Source organism: Hyposmocoma kahamanoa, unplaced genomic scaffold (genome assembly GCF_003589595.1).
Source record: "Hyposmocoma kahamanoa isolate Upper Pololo Valley unplaced genomic scaffold, ASM358959v1 116, whole genome shotgun sequence".
NCBI lineage: Eukaryota > Metazoa > Arthropoda > Insecta > Lepidoptera > Cosmopterigidae > Hyposmocoma > Hyposmocoma kahamanoa.
In genome coordinates, this window is record NW_020653391.1 from 2638596 (window position 1) to 2665339 (window position 26744).

The following is a 26744-nucleotide window of genomic DNA, read 5'->3' on the forward strand; positions in this document are numbered from 1 at the left end:
GATAGGTTAATAATGAAGTTTGAAAGGGCCCGACTCGGTTTAATTGCTTTTACATGTACATACATTATCTCGTAATTAAATTTTCTGCGAAACTGAAATCATGTTATATATGGCTTCGTCGGTTTTTAAAAGATGGTACTAATAGAAACAGTGAGCATTTGAACTTAATTGATTTTGCCTAAACAAGAAATAATTTTACCTACATTAGGAGTCTATACTACGTCAGCTCGAATTAAAACTTTTCCCGTACTAATATTGTATGTATAAAAGTATAAAAGTGTACATTTTTTAACCGACTTCAAAAAAGGGGGAGGTTCTCAATTCGATTGTATGTTCCTTTTTTTGTATGTATGTTACGCGATAACTCCGGTATTTGTGAACCGATTTTCATGATTGTTTTTTTTTGTTGGAAAGGGGGTACTTCCATAGTGGTCCCATTTCATTTTGAAGAAAATCATCCACCTTTAAGGGTGGCTGTACACGCATGAAGATTCATTTTTATAAATGGCGCCTAACTTTAATTTAGGAGCAATAATTTTAATGGTTGATTTTGCTATTACTCCAATTCAAGGCGTTTTTCTCTCAATATACTTTGAGTAGTGAGAACCGAATATTATTATCTCCAGTGTCAAGTCCTGTACAGTGGCGAACTGGGGATATTTCAATAAAACTTAGCAAAAAGACGTAATTGCATGTACTTTTGAGGTCCGTTTTCTTAGTAGGTACTCTGTACTGAGATTATTTGTAACATCAATGACGGGACGAACAAGTCTTACGCCTGATGTAAGCTACATGCCTGGCCATAACAGTTACAGTGCCCCTCAGAGCTTTAAATTGCAAAGATGTGATGGGCATTACTACTGCGCCCATCACCCTGAACATAAATTGACAAATCGCATGTGCCTGTAATTTCACCAGCACCCTTACCCTTCAAAACCGGAACACAATAATGCTGACATTACTACTTGGCAGCAGAAATAGGTAAGCTGGCAGTAATACCCTGGACGAATTCTTTAATAACGAGCTCCACTGCTACTACTATATACGTGTATATATCTATTTTATTTTATTTATTTCAGGCCACATAACCCTTATAATATATACCTTAAGGACTAACATACATACAAGTTAATAAAACACTAACTCTCTAACTCTCTCTCTCTCTGTCTAACTAATCAACACGAACTGGACTTGTCGGCGACGTGTGGCGATATAACACACCCTTAGGTCAAAATTCTTCCTTCATGAAGGCCGACAGATGTTCGGTCGGTACTCTCACCACAAACGAATTAAAATTCACGTAGGTATATCGTATCTATGTATATCGTATAGTATACGTGGTCTATTTAGTTCAGTTGATATAAAAAAAACCATTGGTATATGTAAATTACATATATATATATATATAATACAACGGTTTTCTTGTAAAATTTCGAGGTAAGTTTGTGTTTTTTTCTATTTTGTAAATTTTTAAGAATTGTGTTTTCACACCGTACATTAATCAGTGTTTATTCTCTATTTTTAACCGACTTCAAAAAAGGAGGAGGTTCTCAATTCGTCTGTATGTTCTTTTTTTTTTTTTTTGTATGTATGTTACGCGATAACTCCGGTATTTGTAAACCGATTTTCATGATTCTTTTTTTGTTGGAAAGGGGGTATTTCCATAGTGGTCCCATTTCATTTTGAAGGAAATCATCCACCTCAAATGGTGGCTGTTCACGCATGAAGATTCATTTTTATAAATAGCGCCTAACTTTAATTTAGGAGCAATTACTTTTAGCAATTATTTAGTTGATTTTGCTATTTCTCCAATTCAAAGCGTTTTTCTCTCGATATACTTTAAGTAGTGTCATAGTGAGAACCTATTTTGATTATTCCAGTGTCAAGTCCTGTATAGTGGCGAACTAGGGGATATTTCAATAAAACTTAGCAAATAGACGTAATTCCACGTACTTTTGAGGTCGGTTTTTTTAGTACTCTGTACTGAGATTATACTATATTTTTGCCAAAGTGATTGATTTAACACTTTCACTGTTATGCAGAATCAAGCAAAGCCATTTGAGGTGGTATAGACTCTGAAGCACGTTATTAAAACTTGCTTATTCCTGCTATATGAATATATAGCAGCAATTTTTTCTTAGTAATAATCATAATTCTCTAATTAATGTTCCGACCTCTTAAGAGTTTTATAAAGAAAATGCCATTAAATTATTTAGGTAAGAACATTTCCTTCGTGAGTCGAAGTTTTCCCATCTTTTAGCGAGCTTGCCGACTTGCCGCACCAACTTTTTAAGTACCACCTATAATTCAATAGATTTTTCCGAGAATCGGGATTATCTTAGGATAAAATCACATAGTTGTTGCGTAAATTTTGTGTATATCAAAAGTTTTAATCCTCCAAAACGCTTTCTGTTGTTTTTTACGATATTAGGCGATGAGCCAAACTAGGCGTGCGCCTGTTGGTAAGCGTCGCCTACCCGTAACAGCCCCATATCTTTCTACATAACTTTTTTCACACACATTACATTACAAAAAACAAATACATTTACGAGAATGAAAAAAAGAAGAAAAAATTAATAATTATTATTATTATTCAAAAATAAAACAGTAGAAAACTTAAATAAATAAAAGTGCCTCTCCCTATCAACCTCTTGGTTATACCGGAAGGTCACTATAACCTGTGCAAACAAGACGGCACAGGGATCATCTAAGTCAGGTTCTAACCCCAGATCAGCCCGTTTGTACGGACTTCATCCAGTTCTCAAAAGGTTAGTGCCTTCGGGAACACGTACAGCACCTTTCTATTTTCCAGATAGGTTCCGGAGTTGTAGGCAGGCTCACTTCCCGTTGCGCTCTGCATAATGAACGGTTATCTACCCGTAACAGTTACAATGCCATTCAGAGTTTTAAGCTCGCAAAGATCTGGGCAGCTTCCACTGCGCCCGTCGCTCTGGGACATAAGTTGTTAAGTCCCAATTTCACCATCATCCTTATCCTTCAAAACCGAAACGCAGTAATAGCCGAACTCTAACACAAGGAGCTCTACTGCGACTAAAGTGAAAATTTAATTATTTAATTCAGACCACACGACCCATATATATACCACCGACCACAGACCACTGGCCTGGAAGAAGCATTGAAGTTTTGGTTCACTTGGGTTCCAGAGGCTCAAATTATAATTCTCCTTACTACCATCAATTTCTGTAACTAATATGATACCTACGTACAACGTCTGAAACTGAAATTTTTCTATTCGATTGACTTGATTATAAGCAAACCTATTTGGCCTTTTACCACGTTAAATTCCACTAGAATATACAAGTCATCTTGCCAAACTTATTTTTATTCCTGTTGCCAGTTATGAGATATTCCTTAAACACATCGGAAACTTTAATAACTAGAATAATAAATCATCATCTTGAATGTTGCGAGAATCGCGTGTGACGTCACAATTGAAATAATAAATTAACAACAAAACTTTATACTAAAGGTTTACCATACAGCTTCTGCATTTGATGTCAAAAATCCGTGACCCGTTTAGCTCTTCCGTTTAGTTCTCTGAAATAATATTTTAAACGATAAATGTGTACAAATGTTTATTTACAAAGAGCAACTCCTAGAGTTTCTTGCTCATTCTTCTCAAGGGAATCTGCCTTACGAATGAGCTGTCGAGTTTAACCAATATGACGATTTTAAGTGTAATTTGCTTACCCATGAAAGAAATATTTTTTAACTTTGACTTTTCTTAATACGTTTCAAATGTACAGGTGAAAACCAAACAATTGAAATGTTGATTTCTACCGAGCTAAAGTAGAGAAATATCATTTAAATTTATAATTACGTCAGCTAGTTTACTTATTTTAATGACTCTCACTTAATTTTATAAAGGAGAAAGATTTTTCCCCGTAATGGGGTTTCTAAACTTTTCTTCTTACGCGGCGATCCATCTTGATTTCCTGTTTTTATACAATACATGTCCGTGTAACAAGTTGATGCCAAAACACAAGAAACTTATTCTGTACTTCACAACGAATAACTTTTGTTCTGTGATAGGAAATTCTTTGCCCATAAACAAACCTAGGGTTCCACGGGGTTCAATGGAAAGAAGTTTTGTAGCAGTAGACCTACTAAACATTCTTCCTTCCTTATTCATCCAGGGTACTACTACCACTACGCTAAGCAGTAACTGCATTCCGGTTTTGAAGGATAACGGCGCTGGTGAAATTACAGGCAATTGGGACTTGTCAACTTATATTACGGAGTGACAGGCCAGTGGCAGTACCCCTCAGATTTTGCGATTTAAAGCTCCGAGTGGTGCAGCAACTGCTATGGACAGGCGTGTCGTTTATCAACAGGCGAACGACTTGTTCGTATAATTTAGTATCATAAAAAAAGATAAACTGTCTTAATTCTTAATTTTTGTGCTGGTGATTAGTGAATGGCGTTCGCACACAGTTGTGATTATATACCCTCCTTGCTTTTGTGACTTTATTTTTGTTTTTAATATTAATGCATCTTATCCTGATTATAAAATTTTCTTTCACTGTTTTTGTTTTTTGTTGGTAGGTACTAAAGTTTACTGTTTTTTTTGTTTATAAAAACTAGAACTGTACTGGGTTTTATTAAGAAATTTATGAATGTACCAAAATTAAATGTAAACCACCTCTCTCTGTGTTCTACTATTAATATTTTATAAGCTTACTGTAATAAAAAAAAAGTTACTGTTGTTTTTAGACTACACACTTGACGGACGTAAGGCCTAGCTACGCATAGTACAGGGGATCCTAGTTTGGGAGCTAGGTACATAACTGTACCTATTTTTGTGTTTTGCAATAAAGGTTATTATTATCAAAAAAAAAAAGAATTTACAAAAGCCTTATATACCAGAGAACGCTCCAAGCTTCCTCTTTAATGCGGAGCTTGGTTTCAGTCTCGCTCAAAAGGCCAAACATGACTGGTTCCAAAGGTATTCAAGAAATATGTTTGACGTGTCAAGATCTCACCGGGACAAAGAAAAATATGTTCAATTTTTTTTTTTTTTTTTATACATGACAGGCAAATGACTCCACTCCACCTGATGTTAAGTGGAAAGTGGTATCCAAACGCGAAGGAATCTAGTGCAGCGATGAAATCCTCCCTGCACTAGCCACCTCCACCCTGCCTGCCTACAATATGCCTCTTCACGCCTCGTTTGAAGGACCCCATATCATAAGAGGGAGGGAAGACATGTGCCGGAAGGGAGTTCCATTTGTCAACCGTGCGGCAGAGAAAGGAGCCACCGAACCTTTTAGTACGCGATGGAATTCGGCAGGTAGTGAAACGGTGACTACGAAGGCCAGCACGCGTGCTTCTGAGCAGGAACGGGGAAGGGGGGATGATGTTAATATGTTAGCAACAATAAGCCCCGTTTTAGCATCATCTTCATAAAACTTATATATACATAAGTAATAGGTTTCCGGCGAATGAACACGGTGAACACAATTTAAACCCAATTTACTCGTAATAACTTTACAATTCGGAGTTTTTCACTAACTTTTCTCGTCCAGAGTTCAGAGAGCGAGGTGAAAGTTTAGGTCCTGTTAAGGGTAAAGTTAATCTCACAAGCCAAAGTTTATCGGTTTGTTTTACAACTGTTTGGTAGGCTTATTTTTGTATTACGAGACATTGAGATGTTTTATTTATATTTAGACCTTATCTGAAAGTCTACTGTTCCGTTTTCTTAAACATATAAGAATACCATATTGTATCCGCATATTACAGCTCTAGCAGCGACACTCAGTTCAGCTGCATATCGATGCCTTACTTTCTCAAACTCGTATCTTACAAAAAGTGATGACTCAGGAGATGGCAAAACTTTGTATTTATTTCAAATTTCTTATCAAGTGTGATCAAATCAGCCTGCAAAATTCGTATATACAATGAAATTTTTGCATTTCAGTTACTTTGTGCTTTAAGATACGAGTTTGAGAAGCAAGGAGACGATACGCGGTAAGAAAAATTAGATAATTTATAGATCAAGAAACTGCTCGGCTAGTATATTACAGCAACTTCCACAGCGTAATGTCACACGGCATTCTACTGTAGGGGAAAGCAGCTGACATGACGACTATTTTTATTTTACAAAAGAGAGCTGCAAGGTCCCACGGTTATGTTATACGGATTGAAAGTACCTTAGATAGAAAATTTTGCTGAAGAAGACTTTATTTTGATTTGAAAAACAATTCGAACTGCATTTAAAGATTTTGAAATAATCGCCTGTCTGAAAAAAAAAACCTGTAATTTTACTACACTGATCGAAAGCCTTAATTATAAGGTTCGTTTTCATCTAAATAATATAATATTTTAAATAAAATGAAGACCATGAAATTTAATATTTCATTAAAATGAGGTACGTTTAACTGAAATTTACAATGAATTTCAGTTATTAAATGCTCAAAATGTGTCAATCTGAGTATACAAATTCTAGCTCTTTTGATTGCGATCTCGCGCTTCCTGTTGATTTGTTCTTTTCTTGCTGAATGTTTAAAACAATAAGTCTAAGTTCAGTTTGTAAGTCCTGCACACTCCTCGCATGCCGGTTCCTTTGAACTAAACGTCTTACAGGCTCATTTTCTAGAACAAAATTTCAAATTTAAGGGTAATATTCATGGTCTTCCTCTTATTTAAGATGCTATGTTATTTAGAAGAAAACAATTCTTATGATTGAGGCTTTGGATCCAGTATAGTAAAATTACAGGTGTTTGCTATTCCACATTCAGCGTGTTTGAGCCCCCCGTAGGGACTATCCTCCCCCGTCCGCCTTCTATGTTAGGGAAACAATTGCTGCGCGCGACCAAGGTGTGTCCAGGCCGTGCGAATTGTTCACCCTTCAATCCCGTAAACCTACCCTTTAGCCCACCGCCGTCACTAGATTAGTTAGGGTAGTAAACCCGCGTGGTTCATGTAATTCTAGTATACTTAAACTAGCTGACGTAATTATAAATTTAAATGACATTTCTCTACTTTAGCTCGGTAGAAATAACATTTTAATTTTTCGGTTTTCACCTGTACATTTGAAACGTATTAAGAAGAGTCAAAGTTAAAAAATATTTCTTTCATGGGTAAGCAAATTACACTTAAAATCGTCATATTGGCTAAACTCGACAAGTCATTCGTAAGGCAGATTCCCTTGAGAAGAATGAGCAAGAAAGTCTAGGAGTTCCTCTTTGTAAATAAACTATAATTTCAGAAAAAAAATATAATTTCAGAAAACATAGATCTAGACTACCTGCAAGAGCTAAACGGATCATTACTGCGGATTTTTGACATCAAACGCCTGCAAAGCAACAAACCTTTAGTATAAAGTTTTGTTGCTAATATTATTTCAATTGCGACGTCACGACTATATTCTCGCAACATTCAAGATGATGATTCTAGTTATTAAAGTTTCCGATGTGTTTAAGGAATATCTCATAACTGGCAACAGGAATAAAAATAAGTTTGGTAAGATGACTTGTATATTCTAGTGGAATTTAACGTGTTAAAAGGCCAAATAGTTTTGTTTATATTCAAGTCAATCGAATAGAAAAATTTCATTTTCAGACATTGTACGTAGGTATCATATTAGTTACAGAAACTGATGTTAGTAGGGAGAATTATGATTTGAGCCTCTGGAGCTCAAGTGAACCAAACTTCAATGCTTCTTCTTCTTATCGAATAGATGGCTACACTATTATCACATCCTAAAAGTTTAACAATGTTACTTGTAACCATCATGCTCACGAAAGAAAAAAAACAATGGAAGAGCCTTAAGCCTCGATAACTACACTATGAAATCTTGATTATGATTCTTCATAGTTTCTAATTTAAAAAGGTGTTACAAATTCGGGATTGTTAATATAATGTAACTTTACCCTGTTGGGATATCGTTGAAAATTCAATACCAAGTTCTAACTTTTTGATTTTATAATGTAGCATATTCCCGGGGTACGGTCGGGACAAGCACACTATTATTTACCTACAGTAATTTTATCCAAGGTTCTAAAACTAACGAAGGAAACCAACACCAAGTTTTAACATTGATCGGTTTACAATAAGTAACAAATGCACCTCTTAAGTATACTAGAATTAAATGAACCACACGGGGTTACTACCCTAACTAATATAGTGACGGCGGTGGGCTAAAGGGTAGGTTTACGGGATTGAAGGGTGAGCAGGTGCAGCATTCAAAAATGGAGTGACATGGGATCTAGGAGGCACCCGAAAGCAAAAGCGTGTGCATGCGTTCTGTACACGTTGTATCAACTTCTGAGACCTACTTAAAATACAATCACTATATACTACATCACAATAGTTTAACCGCGACAACATCAATGATTCACAAAGGTGTACACGCAAATCAACGCTAAGGTAATCACGAACACCATACAATAATTTGAGTCGATAAAAACAGTTATCCGTCACATTGAGGATGTGCTCTTCAAAACGAAGTTCACTGTCCATCAGCATTCCGAGGTTTCTGACCCTATCGACCCGTTCTATTGGTTCACCCATAACCGCAATATTTCTGGAAGCAAGGGCTTCCAGTGTATTATGGATTTGACCCTTTGTTCCAAGCACCATGTACCTAGACTTACTCGGATTCAGTACTAGACAATTCTTATCAGACCACGCCGCTATACGATCTAGATCACCATTGATGTCATTGACTGAAGTTATAGTATCAGATGGCTTACCCGATATGTATAGCTGCAAATCGTCCGCATACATTTCAAAAGCTTGTAACGATATCGGCACTGTATAATATAAATAGTAACGGCCCTAAAATGGAACCCTGAGGCACACCTCTAGTTACAGGGCGGAGAGAGGAAAACTCAGTGGCACCGTTAACCGCATGCAGTTCAACTATTTGAGCCCAATCCGAAAGATAGCTATGTAACCATTCGATGGTTTTAGTGTCAAATCCATAATACGACATCTTGGACAATAGAAGTGGTATGTCCAAACTTTCGAAAGCTCTGGAGAAGTCCAATAACGCCAGAAACGTGCTTTTCCCGACATCCTGTGCTGCCAAAATATTGTCGACCACATCCAGCAGAGCTGTTGCTGTGCCTCGACCCCTTCGAAAACCAGACTGGAATTCTGGAAGGATATTGGTCCTCTCCAGGTATTTCGAAAGCTGTTTACACACAACGCTTTCTATTATCTTGGACATGCACGGAAGAATGCTAATAGGACGTAGGAATAGTGTGTGCGTTATTATTATAGTACCTTTCCTTATTTTGTTGTAAAATACGTCTGCTGTATTCCGTGCCGCATGTATACCGGGTGCACTGAAAATCAGCATCGTAGTCAGTGACATGACATTACGCTGACTAGATGACGGATTCCGTAATAGCACAACATACACTCCATTATTCCAATTTTGATACTTCATTTATTTACTTAATAAGTCGAATTGTTTAGTCATAAGTCTTGTATAATAATTGTATTGTATTATTATATCAAATCATATAATGTGTGTGTAATGTGCTGTAAATTATTAACGGAATAAACAGTTTTATTTCTTTCTTTCTAACTGTTAGAGCTCGAATTATCAAAAGCTTACTCTTGGACCATTAGCGTCATAGCAAGTGTTACAAACCGCGTCTCATTGACAGCGTGTTGTATTTGGTTTCTCCTGTGACATAAAGTTGAAGCATTGGCTTGTCAAAGGTAAATACGTTCCCTCAACGAAACTATGTAGTTTAAACGTTAAAATATTAGCGCAATTGCAAATGTGCACAACGTGTCACTTTGTATACATTTGCAATTGCGCTACTAACAAGGTAGTCATATTATCGACTACTATAGAACTTGTGTTTGCAAATGGTTTGCGTCTAAAATTAATTCTTAACCTGTATAGAATCCTAAGCCGTATGATTAAAAACCACATTACATTCCAGTGGTGGAGCACTCCCGGCCTCGAGTATGCTCGCTTCCCGAAAAGCCGTACAACCCTCGCCTCTCCGATGACCTGTACAGACTCAGGACCTTTTCCATCACGACCAAGGGAGGCGTCGTCAACTGCGGTGACTCTATCTGCAACAGACGGAGTCGATCTAATACTTCAGTCAATTCTACTAATAGCAGGTACGATTCTTCAGGATTATTAAAATTTGTTAATAAGCGGTTTCTGTTGAAGCTAGTAGGTAGTCACGGTAAATATCTAACTTAATCTCCCTCATGAATCACTCTGTGGAACACTAACGATACTAGACATTCGAAGTTACGTGGTTTTCCAACAATCTTATTAATATTACCTTTGTTTGAGATTATATTGCATTGCACGTTCCCTTACCCCTAAACGAGCTCTATACACCGCACACAGATCGGCTTCCATACAAATTCGCCTGCTTAGAAAAAAGAAGAACTCTGATCAACAGGCCAGCAGTGTTAATAAATTACAATCAAAATTCTTAGCAAACCCGAAGACTCATAGAACAGGAAGACCTATTTAAAAACATACACGTTTAGACAACACGTACGTTGATCCCAAAGTAAGTAACGCACTTGTGGTATGGAAATCGGAAACAATGATGGTACCACTACATCCATATCCGAGAAAATATAGAAAAGTTAGTTTTTCTATATTGACCCAGCCGGGGATCAAACCCAGAACCTCAGAAATGTCGGCACCATGAAAACCAGTGTGTAAATCACTCGACCACAGAGGTTTCGTCGAATTAGAAGTACATATCACATGAATTATATAACAACAGGCCCTTGTCGCCTTTTCCATCGAAACAAGGAAAAGATACTAGTGTATGACTCTTCATACACCTCAGAAACACAGGTTAAAGTTCCACCACACAGCCTCTGCTGTGTGGTGGAACTTTAACCTGTCTAAATAAATGGCGTAAACTTATTTAAAAAAAAGGTCGCGGTGTCATCTGTCACCGGCTAACTGCCACGCCACAAATTAATATGTTTGAGGCGTTTAGTATTTTTATTTAACTTTGATAGGGCAATCAAATAATTTAAAAAAATACCTACTTGTTGTTAATCTTTCGACCGTCACTAACAAACACTAGTTTCGTTCCCTAAACGTCAAGCCTACATAGTGATGTGACATCTTTGTTTCGATGTTGAATTTCCACTTTATATTAATCCAATTCTCCTAAGTCAAAGAAGAACATAAGTGAATATAACATGCAACTATGAATCCATACTTAAATAGTATATATTAATAATTTGAATCAACGAAATCTTGTTAATGATTAATGATATAATGATTGATCGCTTCAGATTAAAAAATTCAATAAATAACAAATTCTGGATTGTTAATATAATTTAAATTTTATCATATCGTTGAAAGTATAATACCATCAATACCTATTATTGCAAGTTACGACGTTTTGATATTATACTGAAATTTCAATCAAAGTGCTGCCATCTAGCGGTTAATTGCTCAACGACGACGAACTGGAGTTATTTATTTAGTTCTCCAAAAAAGAAGCGACGATATTACAGGACATAAGCTGTACTTTCGTTTCTTGTAACAAAAAATTGAGTTCGATAAACCTTAAATTAAATTAAAAATTTATTAAAATAAGACTTTCCGATGATATCAAATACTACTACGGGTAGTATTTTTGGTGCGGTTATCATTTTTTCGGGCGTATCAGCCAAGTTATGTAAGACGCTTTGAAACGTCCACGGCGGTCAAAGGCTTAAGCATTACACGTCCGCTACGCTGTGCTTCCCTTCGTTGTCTTCATATAAAAGCCTAAAAGCCAAATTACAATGCCTGTAGACGGCATGCTTGCTACTAGAATTTTTGTTATGTGGAAAATATAAATGCTAGTAACTTTTATTTATTTATTTATTTTTACGTGGGGAAATCCTCCTACGATACCTCTTCGCCGCGGGGGCAGCGGGAGGTTCTACCGGCTATAGCCGCTACTAAGCCTGGCGGAGAGAGATCTCGGTCGATCCGGGCAACCAGGATATTCCGCCCACGCGAGGCACTCCTCCAGTGCGTGCTGGGCGGAATTCTGGTCCTTTCCACAGTGGTGGCACTGCGTTGTCGATTCGCGTCCGATCCGATTCAGATACTCACCGAAGCGTCCGTGCCTTGTGAGTATCTGTGTCAGTTGGAACGTGGTGACGCACATCCGCTGGCTCAACAACCAGACTTCGAGGTTGGGCAGTATCGCACCGACGGCGCGCTGGCTCGAGTCACGGCTCTTCCAGCCTCTCGCGCCATTTCTCGAACGCCCATCGGCGCTCCTGCCATCGCACTTCCGGTGGCGCAGCTTCTTCCGCCTGGCGGAGCCGCACGTAAATCGGGGCGTCCATCTCCTCCAGGATGTCCAGCGCACCTGCGCTGCCGCATGCGTCCTCGCCGGTACTCCGCCGTGGGACCTTGAAGCCGAGGTCCTGGCGGAGGTCCACGCCTACCGGCGGGGAATGAGGGACCGAGGCGAGCGCCCTGCTCCCTAAGAGGTCGAGCGGGAGCGCCGCCTCGCGGCGCAGCGCATGCGGGACCGGTGGAAGGAGGGCTTGGCGGATCCCCCCTATGGAGCTCGCACTTTAGGGGCGATGCGTCCTGTCCTCGTAGAGTGGGGGAGCCGGTCCGGGGCCACTGTTGTACCACCTTGTGCAGGTGCTGACCGGGCATGGCTGCTCGGTCACTACCTACACAAGGTGGCGAGGAGGGAACCGTCCCCGTCGTGACACGAGTGCGACGCTGCGGATGACACCGCGCAGCACACCCTAGAGGTGTGCAGCGGGTGGGATGAGCAGCGCCGTACCCTGACAGGGACAATAGGGCAGGATCTCTCGCTGCCGAGCGTGGTTGCCGCCACGCTCGGTAGCGAGGAGTCCTGGGAGGCGGTGGCCTCCTTTTGCGGAGCGGTTCTGTCGCAAAAGGAGGCTGCAGATCGGGTGCGCGAGGACGCGGCGGACGCGCACCCGCTTCGGCGCAGAGCCGTACGGGGAGAAGGCGAAGGCAGTTCGCTGCTCGCCTGATCCCCTAGTGAGGCCAGCGGGCTCTGAACAGGGACTCCGGAGCCTGCATTGCACGGTCTCACTCGTCTGGGGAGCGGGTCGGAGGACAGCTGACCTGCCCCTCCGTTGGCGCGGGAGCCCTGGCGTAAGCTAGGGCGGCCAGGCGGCGTTTTAGTGGGGTAGACCCTCCAGTTTGGAGGGAGAGTTCCCACATAACCCCTGAACCTCCCTGGGCTCAGAGGTATCTATAAAGATTTCCCCCCGTAAAAAAAAGGGAGGATGTCGAAGCGGGGGAAACTGCGCCAGGGCAGTCGCCGCGTCAAAGGATACGGTACGGTAACCTCGTGAAATGCTAGTAACTAACTTAACTTCACCGCAATACCGCTGTCCTCGAAGACAAAAGTCTTCGAGCAGTGCGTGTTGCCAGCGATGACTTACGGCTCTGAAACGTTGTCACTTACTATAGGCCTCATAAAAAAGCTCAAAATCATTCAACGAGCTATGGGGCGAGCAATGCTATTTGGTATTATATTATTATTAATGCTATTAGTATTTCTCTACGTGATCGATTCAGAAATTAGGAGACCCGTAGAAGAACGAAAGTCATCGACATAACTCAAAGAATTAGTGACTTGAAGTGGCAGTGGGCAGGGCACATAGCTTGTAGAACTGATGGCCGTTGGGGCAGAAAGGTTCTTGAATGGAGATCACGAACCGGAAGGCGTTCAGTGGGACAGCCCCTTACTAGATAGATGGATGACCTAGTGAGGGCGGCGGGTAACCGATGGATGCACGGCGCATCCAACTGGGTAGTCTGGCAATCTTTGGGGGATGCCTATGTTCAGCAGTGGACGTCTTCCGGCTGATATGATGATGGTGATGAAGTAACTTACATCTTTTTGCTACTTTCTGCAAGTGTTCTAGCTACCAAACATGAATATTGTAGGCGTAAACGTACATAAAAACCATAAAGCTCTTTAACATTCAACCATTAGTCTGTAGAAGTGTCGTATAATCAGATTAGTGAGATTTATGACTGATTATTTCATCGCGTGCCGCCGCACTGACCCACTGACACAAGACACCACCAAGGGGAGATTACACCCTTAGTATTTATATAGGTATGTTTGAGAAGGGTGAATGTACCCGGTTACATTGTTTACTTTCGATGTGAAAGTTATTAATTAGTTGCGACTTGTTTGATTATTATGGAGAAAAATTAGTAGTTTTATTAGGAAATCAAAGTTAGGGCGCTGAACAGAGACTGGCGATTACTCCACCGACAAAACCCTTGGTCTTAAGGTGAAGTATTTCAACGCGAGTTTAGTAAAATGTAGACTCGCGTTGAGGTGGGGTGAGGTGTGGGGGGTCGCCTCTGGCGTCCCGTAACTGCGCGCTGTAAATTAATACGAACATAATCTTACTACAGAGTACTAAAAAAACCGACCTCAAAAGTAGGTACGTGGAATTACGTCAAAAATCGGTTCTTACTACTCAAATTATATTGAGGGAGAAAAACGCCTTGAATTGGAGAATAGCAAAATTAACCATTAAAATAACTGCTCCTTATAATAAAATTTAGGCGCCATTCATAAAAATGAATCTTCATGCGTGAACAGCCACCCTTAGAGGTGGATGATTTTCTCCAAAATGAAATGGGACCACTGTGGAGGTACCCTTTTTCCTACAAAAAAAAGAATCATGAAAATCGGTTGAAAAATACCGGAGTTCTCACGTAATATATATACAAAAAAAAACATACAGCCAAATTGAGAACTTACTTCTTTTTGAACTCGGTTAAAAATAAGAACAGGCGGAGAAAATTTAACACAGATCCGTCGGCAAACAGCCGATAGTTAGATATTTTATCCTGAAATAATTATCGAGTTCTTAGATTTTCGCCATTATTACACAGAGGAAATGAAACTATTTTTCCGGATTTAAATCGCGTATATTTGTTTTTTCAAACCAACCAGCGTTTCGGGCCCTTTACAGATCCCTTGGGGACGGTTGACTGAGGTGGTAAAGTCTATGCTCAGCAGTGGACGTCTTTTGGCAGAAAAGTAACTTAAAATGCATAAAAACGTAGAAGCATGCTCGTACAGTATGAAGTTCGCAATATGCATTGAACCTGGGTGGGAACTACAGCCTACATGGGATTATAGTATGTATAGGCTAATTGAAATGTTTTTCATGAATGAGATAGATAAAGACACTTTTGACGTAGATCGCATGTGGATCTCACCGCGGTATGTGAAAACGAAACTAACCTTTTGCTTTGAATTTTTACGGAAATCTCCACTGCAATTCGCTGCGCCCTTGCGGAACACCATTTAGTATTTAATAACGCTGAAACGTCGTTGTAGAATAGCCCGATTCGTATTTTCACGAACTAAAGCATTTCCAGTATGGTGATTTATAGCGTCAAAGAGCTCACGTAATTATGGGAAGTGGTGACTTAGCAAACAAGTGTATAAGTATAGAAAATGTATAAATAATCAACTTAACAGCGTAGGCGGAAAATCTGCCCATAGAAGTAACGTTTTATAGTAATGAGTAAAAAAATATATACTTAACTGCCATCTGACTTAAGAAATATTAAGGATATTGTGACATAGGAAATGAAACTATTTTACCGGATTTAAATCGCGTATGTAAAGGCAGGTAAATTTACCTGTAAAGGGCACATATACGATATAAATCCGGAAAAAAAATAACGCACACACTCACACTCAACATAGCCCCGCACTAGGGAAACCCTGTGTCGCGGGTGCAATGGACACACACATAGACAACCACAAATTACACCCAAACTCACGAGAGAAATAAATGTAGGCCATACAAATACTTCTCCCGGCCCGGGAATCGAACCTGGGGCCTCTGCGTGGCAGTCCGGTATGGTAACCGTTCGGCCACGGAGGCAGTTAATAGTTTCTTTTCTTAAGTGTACCAATCGCGAAAACCTAAGAACTCGGTACTTGTGACATTTAAAAGAAATATTATTATGCATACAGTGTGTCTTTTTTAACAGGGACAGTATGGAGAAACCCGAAATTATAAGAAATACAGAGAAACTGTCTTCTTTCTGTGAAAACTATCAAGTGTGAGTTGTTCATAAAAAATAAAAGAAATTATTACTTTTTTCTAGTAGTGATCAACTCAGTTTCGAGTAAAGACCATTTCATTGTATTGGAAGAAAAAATGGGGACAGCAGAAGTTGCTCAAATTTAATAAAAAGTTTTTTCATATAAATTACCAATTATTCATTTTGTCATTGGCAACTCACGCTTGTCCAAGAAATTGAGTATGCCAAAATTGTTTTCATAAAAAAAGACTTAATGTTTCCAAGACAGTTTCCCTGTATCTCATATGGGTTTGGATTTCCCCTATGCCGTTTCATTAAAAAAAAAAATTGTTAATCAAACGTTTTACCCTATGGATGATTTTTAAATCCTGTTAAGTGATTTCATATTTTTAAATAATTGTATTAATAAAAATGTTTATTGACATTTTAAATTTGTAAATGCAAAATATTTATTGGTAGATTACGTAATGAATATAATTCCAATACACATACAAATCACGCAACGCAACATACGCAATATAAATAAGTACTTAAGATGGCAGTACTTCCCTGTAGGGTTAGCACGTCAGGGCGCGACTTGAGTTAGAGCGACATAAAACTCGGGATCTCATGCGAGAACAGCAGTATCTCGCGCTAGTCGCACTCTGTTGTGCTAGCCCTACTGGACAAACTCTTTCGCAAGGGGCTCTACAATTTTTTTTTTCTGTAAAGATCGCGAAACGTTGGTTTGTTTGAAATAACAAACACGTGATTTATATCCGAAAAAATAGTTTCATTACCAATGTGCAACAATGGCGAAAACCTAATATCTCGATATAGGCATCAAAGAGTTATTCAAAGGTCACATTGGATCCTCTTAAAGATCAGTGGCTGTGTAAAGAGGCTATAAAAGAGCCATTGCAGCAATAGGATTGATTACTACATTGTTGAAATATTGATGGCTATTGGTTGCTTTATGACCGCTCCCCATTGGCCAAAGTAAGAATTTTATTTTGATGACCTCAGTGGCCCAACGGTTTGGCACTGTGGGCAATGGATGAGAAGGTCCCGTATTCGATTTCCAATAGGACCAATTTGATGAACGAACTTTTTAAATTGGTTCTGATCTTTGCTGTGGTAATCAGAGTATAGGGAATTTCCAAGTTAGAGACCAGATAAGTTGTATGTTTGGCATATTTAGCAGCAGTAGAGGTTTTTGTGAAAGAGTTCGTCCAGGGAAGTACTGCCACCTTCCCTATTTCTGCTGCTAAGCAGTAATGTGAGCATTATTGCGTTCCAATTTGGAAGGGTAAGGGTGCTGGTGAAATTACGGGACACATAGGATGTCAACGTATGTCTCAGGGGGGCAGTGACCCTAAGATAGATCTTTGAGATTTAAAGTTCTGAGTGGCACTGCAACTGTTATGGATAGGCGTGTCGCTTACCACCATGTGTACGACTAGTTCGTTCCGTCACTTGGTATTATAAGAAAATATATTATTCTTACCCAGCTATGGTAAAATAAAACCGAAGGTTAACGAAGGTTACGAAGGTTAACGAAGGTTAAGTTCATTAACTACTTACTATACTGCCTTCCTCGTCATAACTAACGCATTTGCAGTTCGGTAACTTTCGAATTATTGACACAGACTGCTAACAGATTGACTTCATGTTTGCAGTTAATGCGTGAAGTCGTAATCAACTTCATGTAGTCGAGACCTCGACTGCATCCAATTAATGCGTGAAATGATATCTGAGACCTCGATTGCATGAAATTGATAACGAGTTCACGCATCAACTGCATGCAGTTGAAATTGACTTCGTGCAGCCGAGATAGACTGCGAGGTCTCGGCTGCTTGAAATTGATTACGACTTCACGCATTAACTGCAAACATGTAGGCAATCTGTTAACAGCAATAAAACTAGAAGTAAACAAGATATAAAATAACCGCTTATAGGGGGTTGTAGATCTAGTTTCGCTGATCCCAGATAATGTTAATAATTCGGTTTATCTAAAATGCCGATTACGTTGGTTATGATTAGAAACGCCATATATTCATTTCATCGAGTATATAACCAGAAATAGAGACGAAATAAAGTTCATCTATCTCTGGCAATTCATTCGGCAAATGAGCCATTAATCACTTTTAAATATCAACTCTCGTTTGCACTGAAATCACAAATTAGAAAGCTGAAATGGTACAGCGCCAACAACTGACCTGTGTGTACGTCTCCGTATATTCCAAAAATATTGTGTATTTATTGTAATAAAGATAATATCTCTAACTATGGTGGGCTGTTCGATTCGGTGGTGTGGGGAAAAACAGCGAAACATCTAATTACAAAACAAACGGAACGACACTTCATTGGTAATTAAATATGTAATTATTCAATTTTCGGCCATTATAGCTCAAGTTAAACTGGTCGATTTGAAGTGAAACAATTGACGACACCCGTCAAGTGTATTGTCACTTTGACATATTTATTCGGGTAGTTATAATGACTCATCGAGTATATATAACCAGAAACAGATCCGAAATGTAATTTAATTTGTTTGAAAACTATTCTGCCATATCATTACTGTGACAACTGCGCTCCGATTGGCTAGTTGACACAACTGACGGGTGTCGTCAGTGGGTGTCGTCAACTGTTTCACTCCAAATCGACCAGTTAATTTGAGCTTTGCTATAATGGACGAAAATTGCAAAATTACATATTTAATATTCAATTACCGATGAAATGTGATTCCGTTTGTTTTGTAATTAGATGTTTTGTTGTTTTTCCAACACCACCGATAGAGATATTATCTTTATTACAATAAATATAGAATATTTTTGGAGTATATGGAGACGTACACACAGGTCAGTCGTTGGCGCTGTCTATATTTCAGTGCAAACGCGAGTTGATATTTATAAGAGCTGTATCGCTAATGTGTTACCAGGAATATTTGGCCCTTAATTCATCTCTATTTCTGGTTATATACTCGATGCTCCCCGTCCTGCACAGAGTTATTACCATTTAGAGGGATCTACTTAAATCTATTTGTTTCTACGTGAAAGTAAACTGCCGAATTAATAAAAGTTGTTGTTTATGTTGTTCATGATATATAATCCTGCAAGGTTATTAGTATTTTAAAAATAACCCCGTATATTTCGATTTAGAATTTCTTATTCTACTTTTCTTGTGTGAAACCACGAACTCCTTATCAACTTCATCTCTTTCATCATATGTTGCAAGGAAACGTCTTTACTTTTCCGGATTCCTGAAAGTTAAAACTGATATATACTTCGGTGAGAGCCATGAGCTTTATCAGATCAATCCGCCCGTTCCCTTTTAACCATCGACATCCAGACGTAAGGCGGGATATCATTTCTATTTGGACGATGTTCACTTCAGGCGCACTAAGCGAGTTTCATCTTTTATTATACGCACAGCCCACGCATATATGCAATAGGCATCTTCTGGGTGAGCTCGTTCCATCGTAACCCCTATTTTTGCTCCAAATCTACGTAGTGATCTAGAGCAAGCCCGTTTGCTTAAAAAAAAACGAGTATTTACTGTATTATAAATACCTAAAAGGGGGCATTCATTGTCCTGCATTGCAGTCCGCCTTGTCGTCCGCCGCGTAATGTTGGATTATGAATGTAGTCGCAGCGTGCAAGCCATCCTGCAATCCTGCAATTATTCTGCGAGATTCCATACGTGGGCCATACGCAGTATACCTAGTGTGTGAGCAGTCTCCTGCCTACGCGGCGAGCTGCCATGGAGGTATTGAATGGACCATTTTAAACACTTAAATTATCCTCTATTAGCCATTGTCTTCTGACGTTGACTGATTCACTTTTCAGGTCTGATTTCGCGACCTGCCTGCACTGAGAATTTCCCTGAACTCTAGTGTCCACTTTTTCCAGTTGCATTTAGTCATTATTGTTTATTCATAGCATTTAGTCATAATTTCACTGTCTCGACATATAAATTTCGATATTTTTAATTGTTGACGTTAAGAGATAGATTTGTTATTCTCCTACAATATTCTATTTTTCCATGGACTATCCTATAAAGTAGTCTCTCTTTCGTTCGATATTCGACCGATAGGTAGAACGACCGTTTTTGGTCTTGGTCGTCCACATTCTTAGCCCTTTAATTCAGATTGAAAGTTCCCAATTAGAATTTTGTTGCGTTGCGAACAGTTGAGCCATTCAAGAGCTTAACTCAGAGACTGATGGACTTCAACTGATATGAAAATACGAAGCTTCTTGCGTAACCTGTCATCTTTACGGTCTTGCTATGGGGGCAGTCATCTCACCCTGATATGGGATTTAATATGTAAGGGATATGTGCATGAGACGCAAAATCAGAACTGCTGAAGATGACGCTCTGGATACTGCAAAAGCCACCCCAGAATACAACTGGCCTCTTTACCTGCTGCTGCACCAGTAACACTGTTTCATGCTCTCTTGCCAATAACCTCGCTGCTCTCGGGTACTGCACCTCTGTCCTTACTGCACCTCTTGAAGGGCAAAGCCTCCAACTCCGTGTCTCCATCTTCTCTTGTCTTCACCTGCGCATTACATCACTAATCTTACTAAGTACACTCCTACAATTTCATATTCTTTTTTGTATGTATAAATATTGTTTACTTCTTATAATTATCTTCACACCTTTAATTTTGCAGTTCTTCACCTCCCTTAAAATATCTTTCACGGCATGTTATGACTTAGTAGGTATTCAATATCATAATATGTGTAGGCTTGCCAGTAAACTTGTTTATTCTGCTGTGTAATGACGCACATGTTTAGAGCATCAAATACAGGGAAAAAATCATTCGATCCGGCTGGATTCGAACCAGCATCTTCAGCTTACCAGGCCGACGCTCTCCCAACTAAGCTACGGAGCGAATCAGCAGAACCAACAAATCTTTCTATGTGCTTGTTGCAGATCTTTGTTTTTGGTTTTTTAACGACTTTTTTGCCGTAGCCCCTTCTGTGAGAAATGTCTGAAAGTTTTTTCTTCACCTTTCTACCTTTTATAACCTTATATACCTTTACAGCTACCAGCGGCTGACTAGAGATGTCGCTTTAATAATTGTAATATGACGTTTATTGACTGTCACGATGTTTTATTGCCATGATATTCAAATGCTTTTTCGTGAAATTATTTCACCACTTTCTTATAATTTTTAATACTGGATTTATTGATATTTATTGTTGGGGTTGCCAGCATATACCTAGTCATTTTCGTCAAAATTCTAAGTTATTTTCATTAGCGTTGAAAGAAACGATGAACTTATTGCAATCCTAGAAGTATTGCAAAAATACCATACAGGTTTATACATATACATAAACACTAATAACGTCGCAGGATTATATTACTAATATAATAAACAACAACTTTTGTTCCTTGACTTTTTACAAAACGTAATAAATTTACCAAAAATATACTTTTACGTAAATGATTATCACTAATTTCAGGCTTTTTACCACGGTATGACTTCTTTATATTTTCCCGATATTTCGGAACGGTTGCACGCTCCATGGTCACGGGTTGACTGGACGGCGGCAGATGACAGCTTTAAGAGCAGACATATCAGTCTACCCTCTTGCGTAAGAGAGAAAATAGAAAGAAGTCATACCGTGGTAAGAAACTTGAAATTAGTGATAATAATTTAGTGAATAACCACGAAAGCCTTAAAATCTACGCTTTTACCTTTTTGTTGTACTACCTGAGACTTAATAGATCTATATTTGGTAGAATAAGTTTAACGTGCAATCGTCCTTTGCGCCGACTGCCACCCCCGTCCTGCACAGAGTTATTACCGTTTAGAGTGATCTACTTAAATCTGTTAATTTTTGTATGAAATTAAAATCTGATGACTTATTAAGTCATGGAACAACAGTTGTTGTTTATGATGTGAGCCACATATTCCTGACAGGTTGTTAGTATTTTAAAAATAACCCTGTATAATAATAGGGGTTAAAGTATGAAATTGCCGATTTTGTACTGAAAATCTAAATTGTTTATTTTTTAAATTTTTAACAAATTTATTTAATCAAAATAGTTGCCATTATTATCTATACATTGCTGCCATCTAATGGGAAGGTTATTAATGCCTTTGCGATAGAACTCCGACGATCTAGACTGCACAAACTGTGTGAAAGCATTTTGTACTGCCTCCTGGGAAGAAAACTTCTTGTCACGTAGATAATTGTCCAAATCACGAAAAAAATGGTAGTCCGTTGGAGCAAGGTCTGGTGAATACGGAGGATGACGAATGGTTTCTAACTGCAGTTCCTGAAGGGTCAAAATGGTTTCTCGTGCTGTGTGAGGTCTCGCGTTGTCGTGGAGCAATAATGGTGAAGATCGATTCATGAGTCGGGGCTGTTTTACTGCTAGTTTTGTCAACATGGTTCGGAGTTCGGCACAATAGACATCTGCCGTTATTGCTTGACCAGATCGGAGAAAACTATAGTGAATAACACCATGCTGAGACCACCAAACAGTTACCATTACCTTTTTATTGGTAAGTTTTGCTTTAGGACACTGTTGTGGCATTTGACCTGGGGTCAGCCATTGCATTTTTCTTTTCCGGTTATCATAAAGAATCCACTTTTCATCACATGTTACAATTCGATCCAATATTCCTTCATTTCTGTACCGGTTCAACAAGGCAACACAAGTTTCAACACGCGTTTCTTTCTGCAGATCAGTCAAATCATGAGGCACCCATTTTTCGTATTTTTTTATTTTATTGCTTTGACGCAAGTGAGTCAATATTGTGGGTAAGGTAACGTTAAACCATGCCGCTAATTCCTGGGTAGTTTGACTAGGATCGGCTTCCACTATCTCTCTTAATTCATCGTTATTCACCTGTGTGGGCCTCACCTGGGCGGTCTTCCTCGTGGCTCGTTCTTTAAGTCGAAATTTCCATCACGAAAGCGTTTAAACCAAAATCGCACGGTGCGTTCATTAGTAGACCCCTCTCCAAACGCAGCATTGATATTGCGGGCTGTTTCTGCCGCGTTAGTTCCGCGTCGGAACTCGTATTCAAAAATCACTCGAATTTGCGCAGTATCCATCTTTCTTGTCTAAATTGAATAACAAAAACAATTGAAAGTCGATATTCAAATGTTTCAAATTAAAAAAAAAAAATCACAAACCGTTTGAAAAAAGTTTCATTCGAAAACCTCAAACCATGAAGATTCTATGAAAATTCAAAGAACCTATTGCAATAAAACGGCAATTTCATACTTTAACCCCTAATATATAAGATTCAATTTCTTTAAGTAGGTTTTTTTTGTAGAAGAGAGACGTGCCGTTGTTTGTATATACTAACGTAGAAGTTGCTACAAAGAACTTCAGAGCATTGTGTAGTATACAATCATGTCACGGCATGTCGCGCTCGCTATACACGACTTGAGACTTAGCGATTGCGAGTGGAACGATTTCTTATGTACCTATGTATTTCGTATACATTTATTGTATTTTTTATATACCAAGTGACGGAACGAACAAGTCGTGCACCTGGTGGTAAGAGACACGCCTATTCATAACAGATGCAGTCACTCAGAACTCGGTATTGCAAAGATTTAAGGCGCTTTGCCTCTACTCTCGTCACTCTGAGACATACCGCTCCGGTGTTCCGCGCGTACGGTCCGAAGTTAAATCCACACAGCTCTGGAACCAGCCTTGTAGGTTTATTTTGTATACTTTTTTGATAAAATAGTGCCGGTTGAGCTCGTTACATTATTAGCAAAATCTGTTTGGAAATTCAGATTTACAGAAAATAGGTAGATAATTTACAGATAAATAAGATTCAGTAACAAGTTACTTAATTTACTTTACTTTACTTACTTACTTAGTTTGTGTTTACTTTACAAATTGTTCATTAACAGTTTGGTAACGGTGATACTGGCATCAATATTTTCTGTAATATAAATATAACTGTTATGCTTGATTTTGTATCATCAGTTAGTTTTACAGCGAGTGTGGTTACTTTCACGTTTTTCATTGTCATTATTATCTACCCAATTATAAGTCCTACTAATGGGCACGAGTCTCCTCTCTTGTTTGTTTAGACTACATCTAATGTTTAGACTACAGTCCGCCACGCTGCCTAATGCGGGTTTGGGGACTTCTCACGTTCTCCGAAGCTTGTGAACATTCTTTGACACAATGTTTTAGTTCACCGATAAGCTATAATAATGTATTTATGTACCTATTTATTTCTCTCCACAAACATAACAACTGAACATGAACCAAAGTAAGTTAGACAAAAATTGTGTTTATATTATGTTTGCAAAGGACTGGTACCTAAAGTAAGCAGAAGCTTGTAATTAAGGTTACCAGGTCTCTCACCACAGACAACTTTCTTTTTCTCTTTATGATTGTAGAGGTTAAAATTAAGTGTATGGTTAAGGTTATACAATAATGAAAAAGAAAACAAAATTTAAATGTATGAACTAACTAACAATACAATTTGAAAGTTTGTAAACTATACGTGTGTTTATCTGTGTGTTTGTGTATGTGTGTGTGCGTGTGTGTGAGAGAGAGAGAGAGAGAGAGAGAGAGAGTTGTGTGTGTGTGTAAGCTCATTGTAAATTCCAAATTAAATAGCCCCCAGTTGCGCACGGGAAAGCCTGCACGCGCAATCTTGTGCGATTACCTGTTTGAAATTTTTTAAGTTAACGTTCTTTCTGGCGTGATTGCTCGTGTTCGTTTTTGTTTCAACGGAAAAAGCGTCTGTGTAAAGGCTAACAGCGCAGGATAGACCGCGTGAAACTGGCTCGTATTTGGAGTGCGCGATTGCGTCTTACCCATTTCCTTCCAACGTCTTAAGGGTCGATACACAAAACTGCGATGCGACGTCGCGTCGCAGAAATTTACGAGCTCGCATGAAGCATTGCAAGAATTTGCGAATTGCTTCGCATCGCGCATTCCTGCGATGTTAATCTTCTTTGTGTATTATTCCTATACTTTCTTATCAATAACAGCAGTGCATTCGCATCGCACCGACTCGCAGTTTTGTGCGTCGACCCTTACACGAACAACAACGCAATTGAGCAATTGCGCATGACTGCTGTATCACGCATAAATTCCGAGAAACTCAGAATTCACGGCCTCTGTTTAAGAAGCGATAAGTAAGAATAATAAGAATAGGAATAAGGAAACTTTATTGTGGTAGCATAATACAACAAATAGACAAAGAAAAGTAATTTGCACTCAAATGCAAATTTGATAATCTCACAACATCACATTAAACACACAATAATAATACGAGTAATAATAAATGTAAATGAGTAAATAAATAAATGTAAATGTAAATAATAAGTGTAAATTGCTCAGCGTACCTGAGCAACCTACCTATAGCGCTGATTTCAGTTTCAGTTTAAGTCACCACGTCTTTTTTCACGTTTACATTAAAATTAATATCTTTATACGGTCTGTCTGTACCATTGTAGGACATTCAGGAGAAGTCGTCTTCTCTCGTCTGAGAGAAAGAATCTGCAAAATGACAACTTTTCAGAAGTGAGGTTTGCAGATTCTACGGACGAACTTAGTCAAGAGTTAGAAGAGTTATTAAAATTCTCTTATATATTTTGACGAGGAGTTCCTCTCATCTGTCTGCCATATCCGTATTCAGATCAGGTCCATGTCACCATAACATTTTATTTTCATTGGAATTACATCTATGTGCCAAGTTTTATTGAAATCGGCTAACGGAAAGTGGGTGAAATTCATTTAACCCGATTCATCCCCTAATTTTTTATTTCATTTCCTCACATTGTTTGAGAAAAATACTATACGTGCCTCAGCGGGATTGCTTAACTCGTATTTTTAGACTGTTAGAGACCACCTTATGGGATTTAATCCGCCATTTGTAATAAGATACAATTATTTTTAAGTTTTTTTAAAGTTTTTAATACATGTATCATAGCTGTTGGTTTTCCATGAATAAATAAATAAATAAATAAATAAAAATAAATAAATAAATTATAGTATGGTACCTATTACGTAAAAAAAATTAAATAAATAAGTTGTTTGGTTCGAAGATACTTAATGTTCATTTGAAATTGTCAGGGTGACCAAAAACGGCTACTTTTCATGGTGCCGGTTGAATAATAGAGAAATTTGTAAAACTATGCGTTACTGAATGATGTTTTATCTATTATCAACTGATCTATCATCGCATTCAAAACAATAGAAAATTACTGTATTGTCTGCATTATGACCTCTTTTCAGAGATTAGATTAAAGTCTCTACGAACGAAATTACTAACCCACCAAATTATTAACCCAAACTCACGTGAGAAATAAATGTAGACCATATAAATATTTCTCCCGGCCCGGGAATCGAACCTGGGACCTCTGCGTGCCAGTCCAGTGTGGTAACCGTTCAGTCGCGAAGGCAGTTAAACGATTTGGCCTTATTAAACCAAGTGATATACATATTACTAGCCGTCTGTAAGGATAGACTTGAAGTCTGCTCCTGATTCTAGTATCAGTGTTTTGACACAGGAGAAGAAGAGAGGTCGTATCCAGCCTTTATGGATGACAGGCGAACTGACTGGCAAAAAAGACAGACTGAAATTCAAATTTAGGCCGACTTTTTTATGCGAATACAACGAGATCAGTCCTGACTAAACCTCGGACGAGAGAAGACGACTTCTGAATGTCCTACAATGGTACAGACAGATCGAATAAAGATTATTAAT

The 26744-nt window shown here is 38.7% G+C and overlaps 1 protein-coding gene and 1 non-coding gene across 2 annotated transcripts in view; one reads left to right on the forward strand and one right to left on the reverse strand.

Annotated features, from left to right (window-relative positions):
- LOC113239771 overlaps positions 1-26744 on the forward strand; it is a 255869-nt gene that overhangs the window by 154724 nt on the left and 74401 nt on the right. Inside the window, exon 3 of the mRNA XM_026476882.1 lies at positions 9924-10110. Coding sequence (XP_026332667.1) covers positions 9924-10110 — 187 coding nt within the window. The remainder of the gene's footprint in view (positions 1-9923; positions 10111-26744) is intronic.
- On the reverse strand, positions 20859-20930 carry Trnat-ggu. Its single transcript has one exon. It is a non-coding gene; the product is annotated as a tRNA-Thr (tRNA).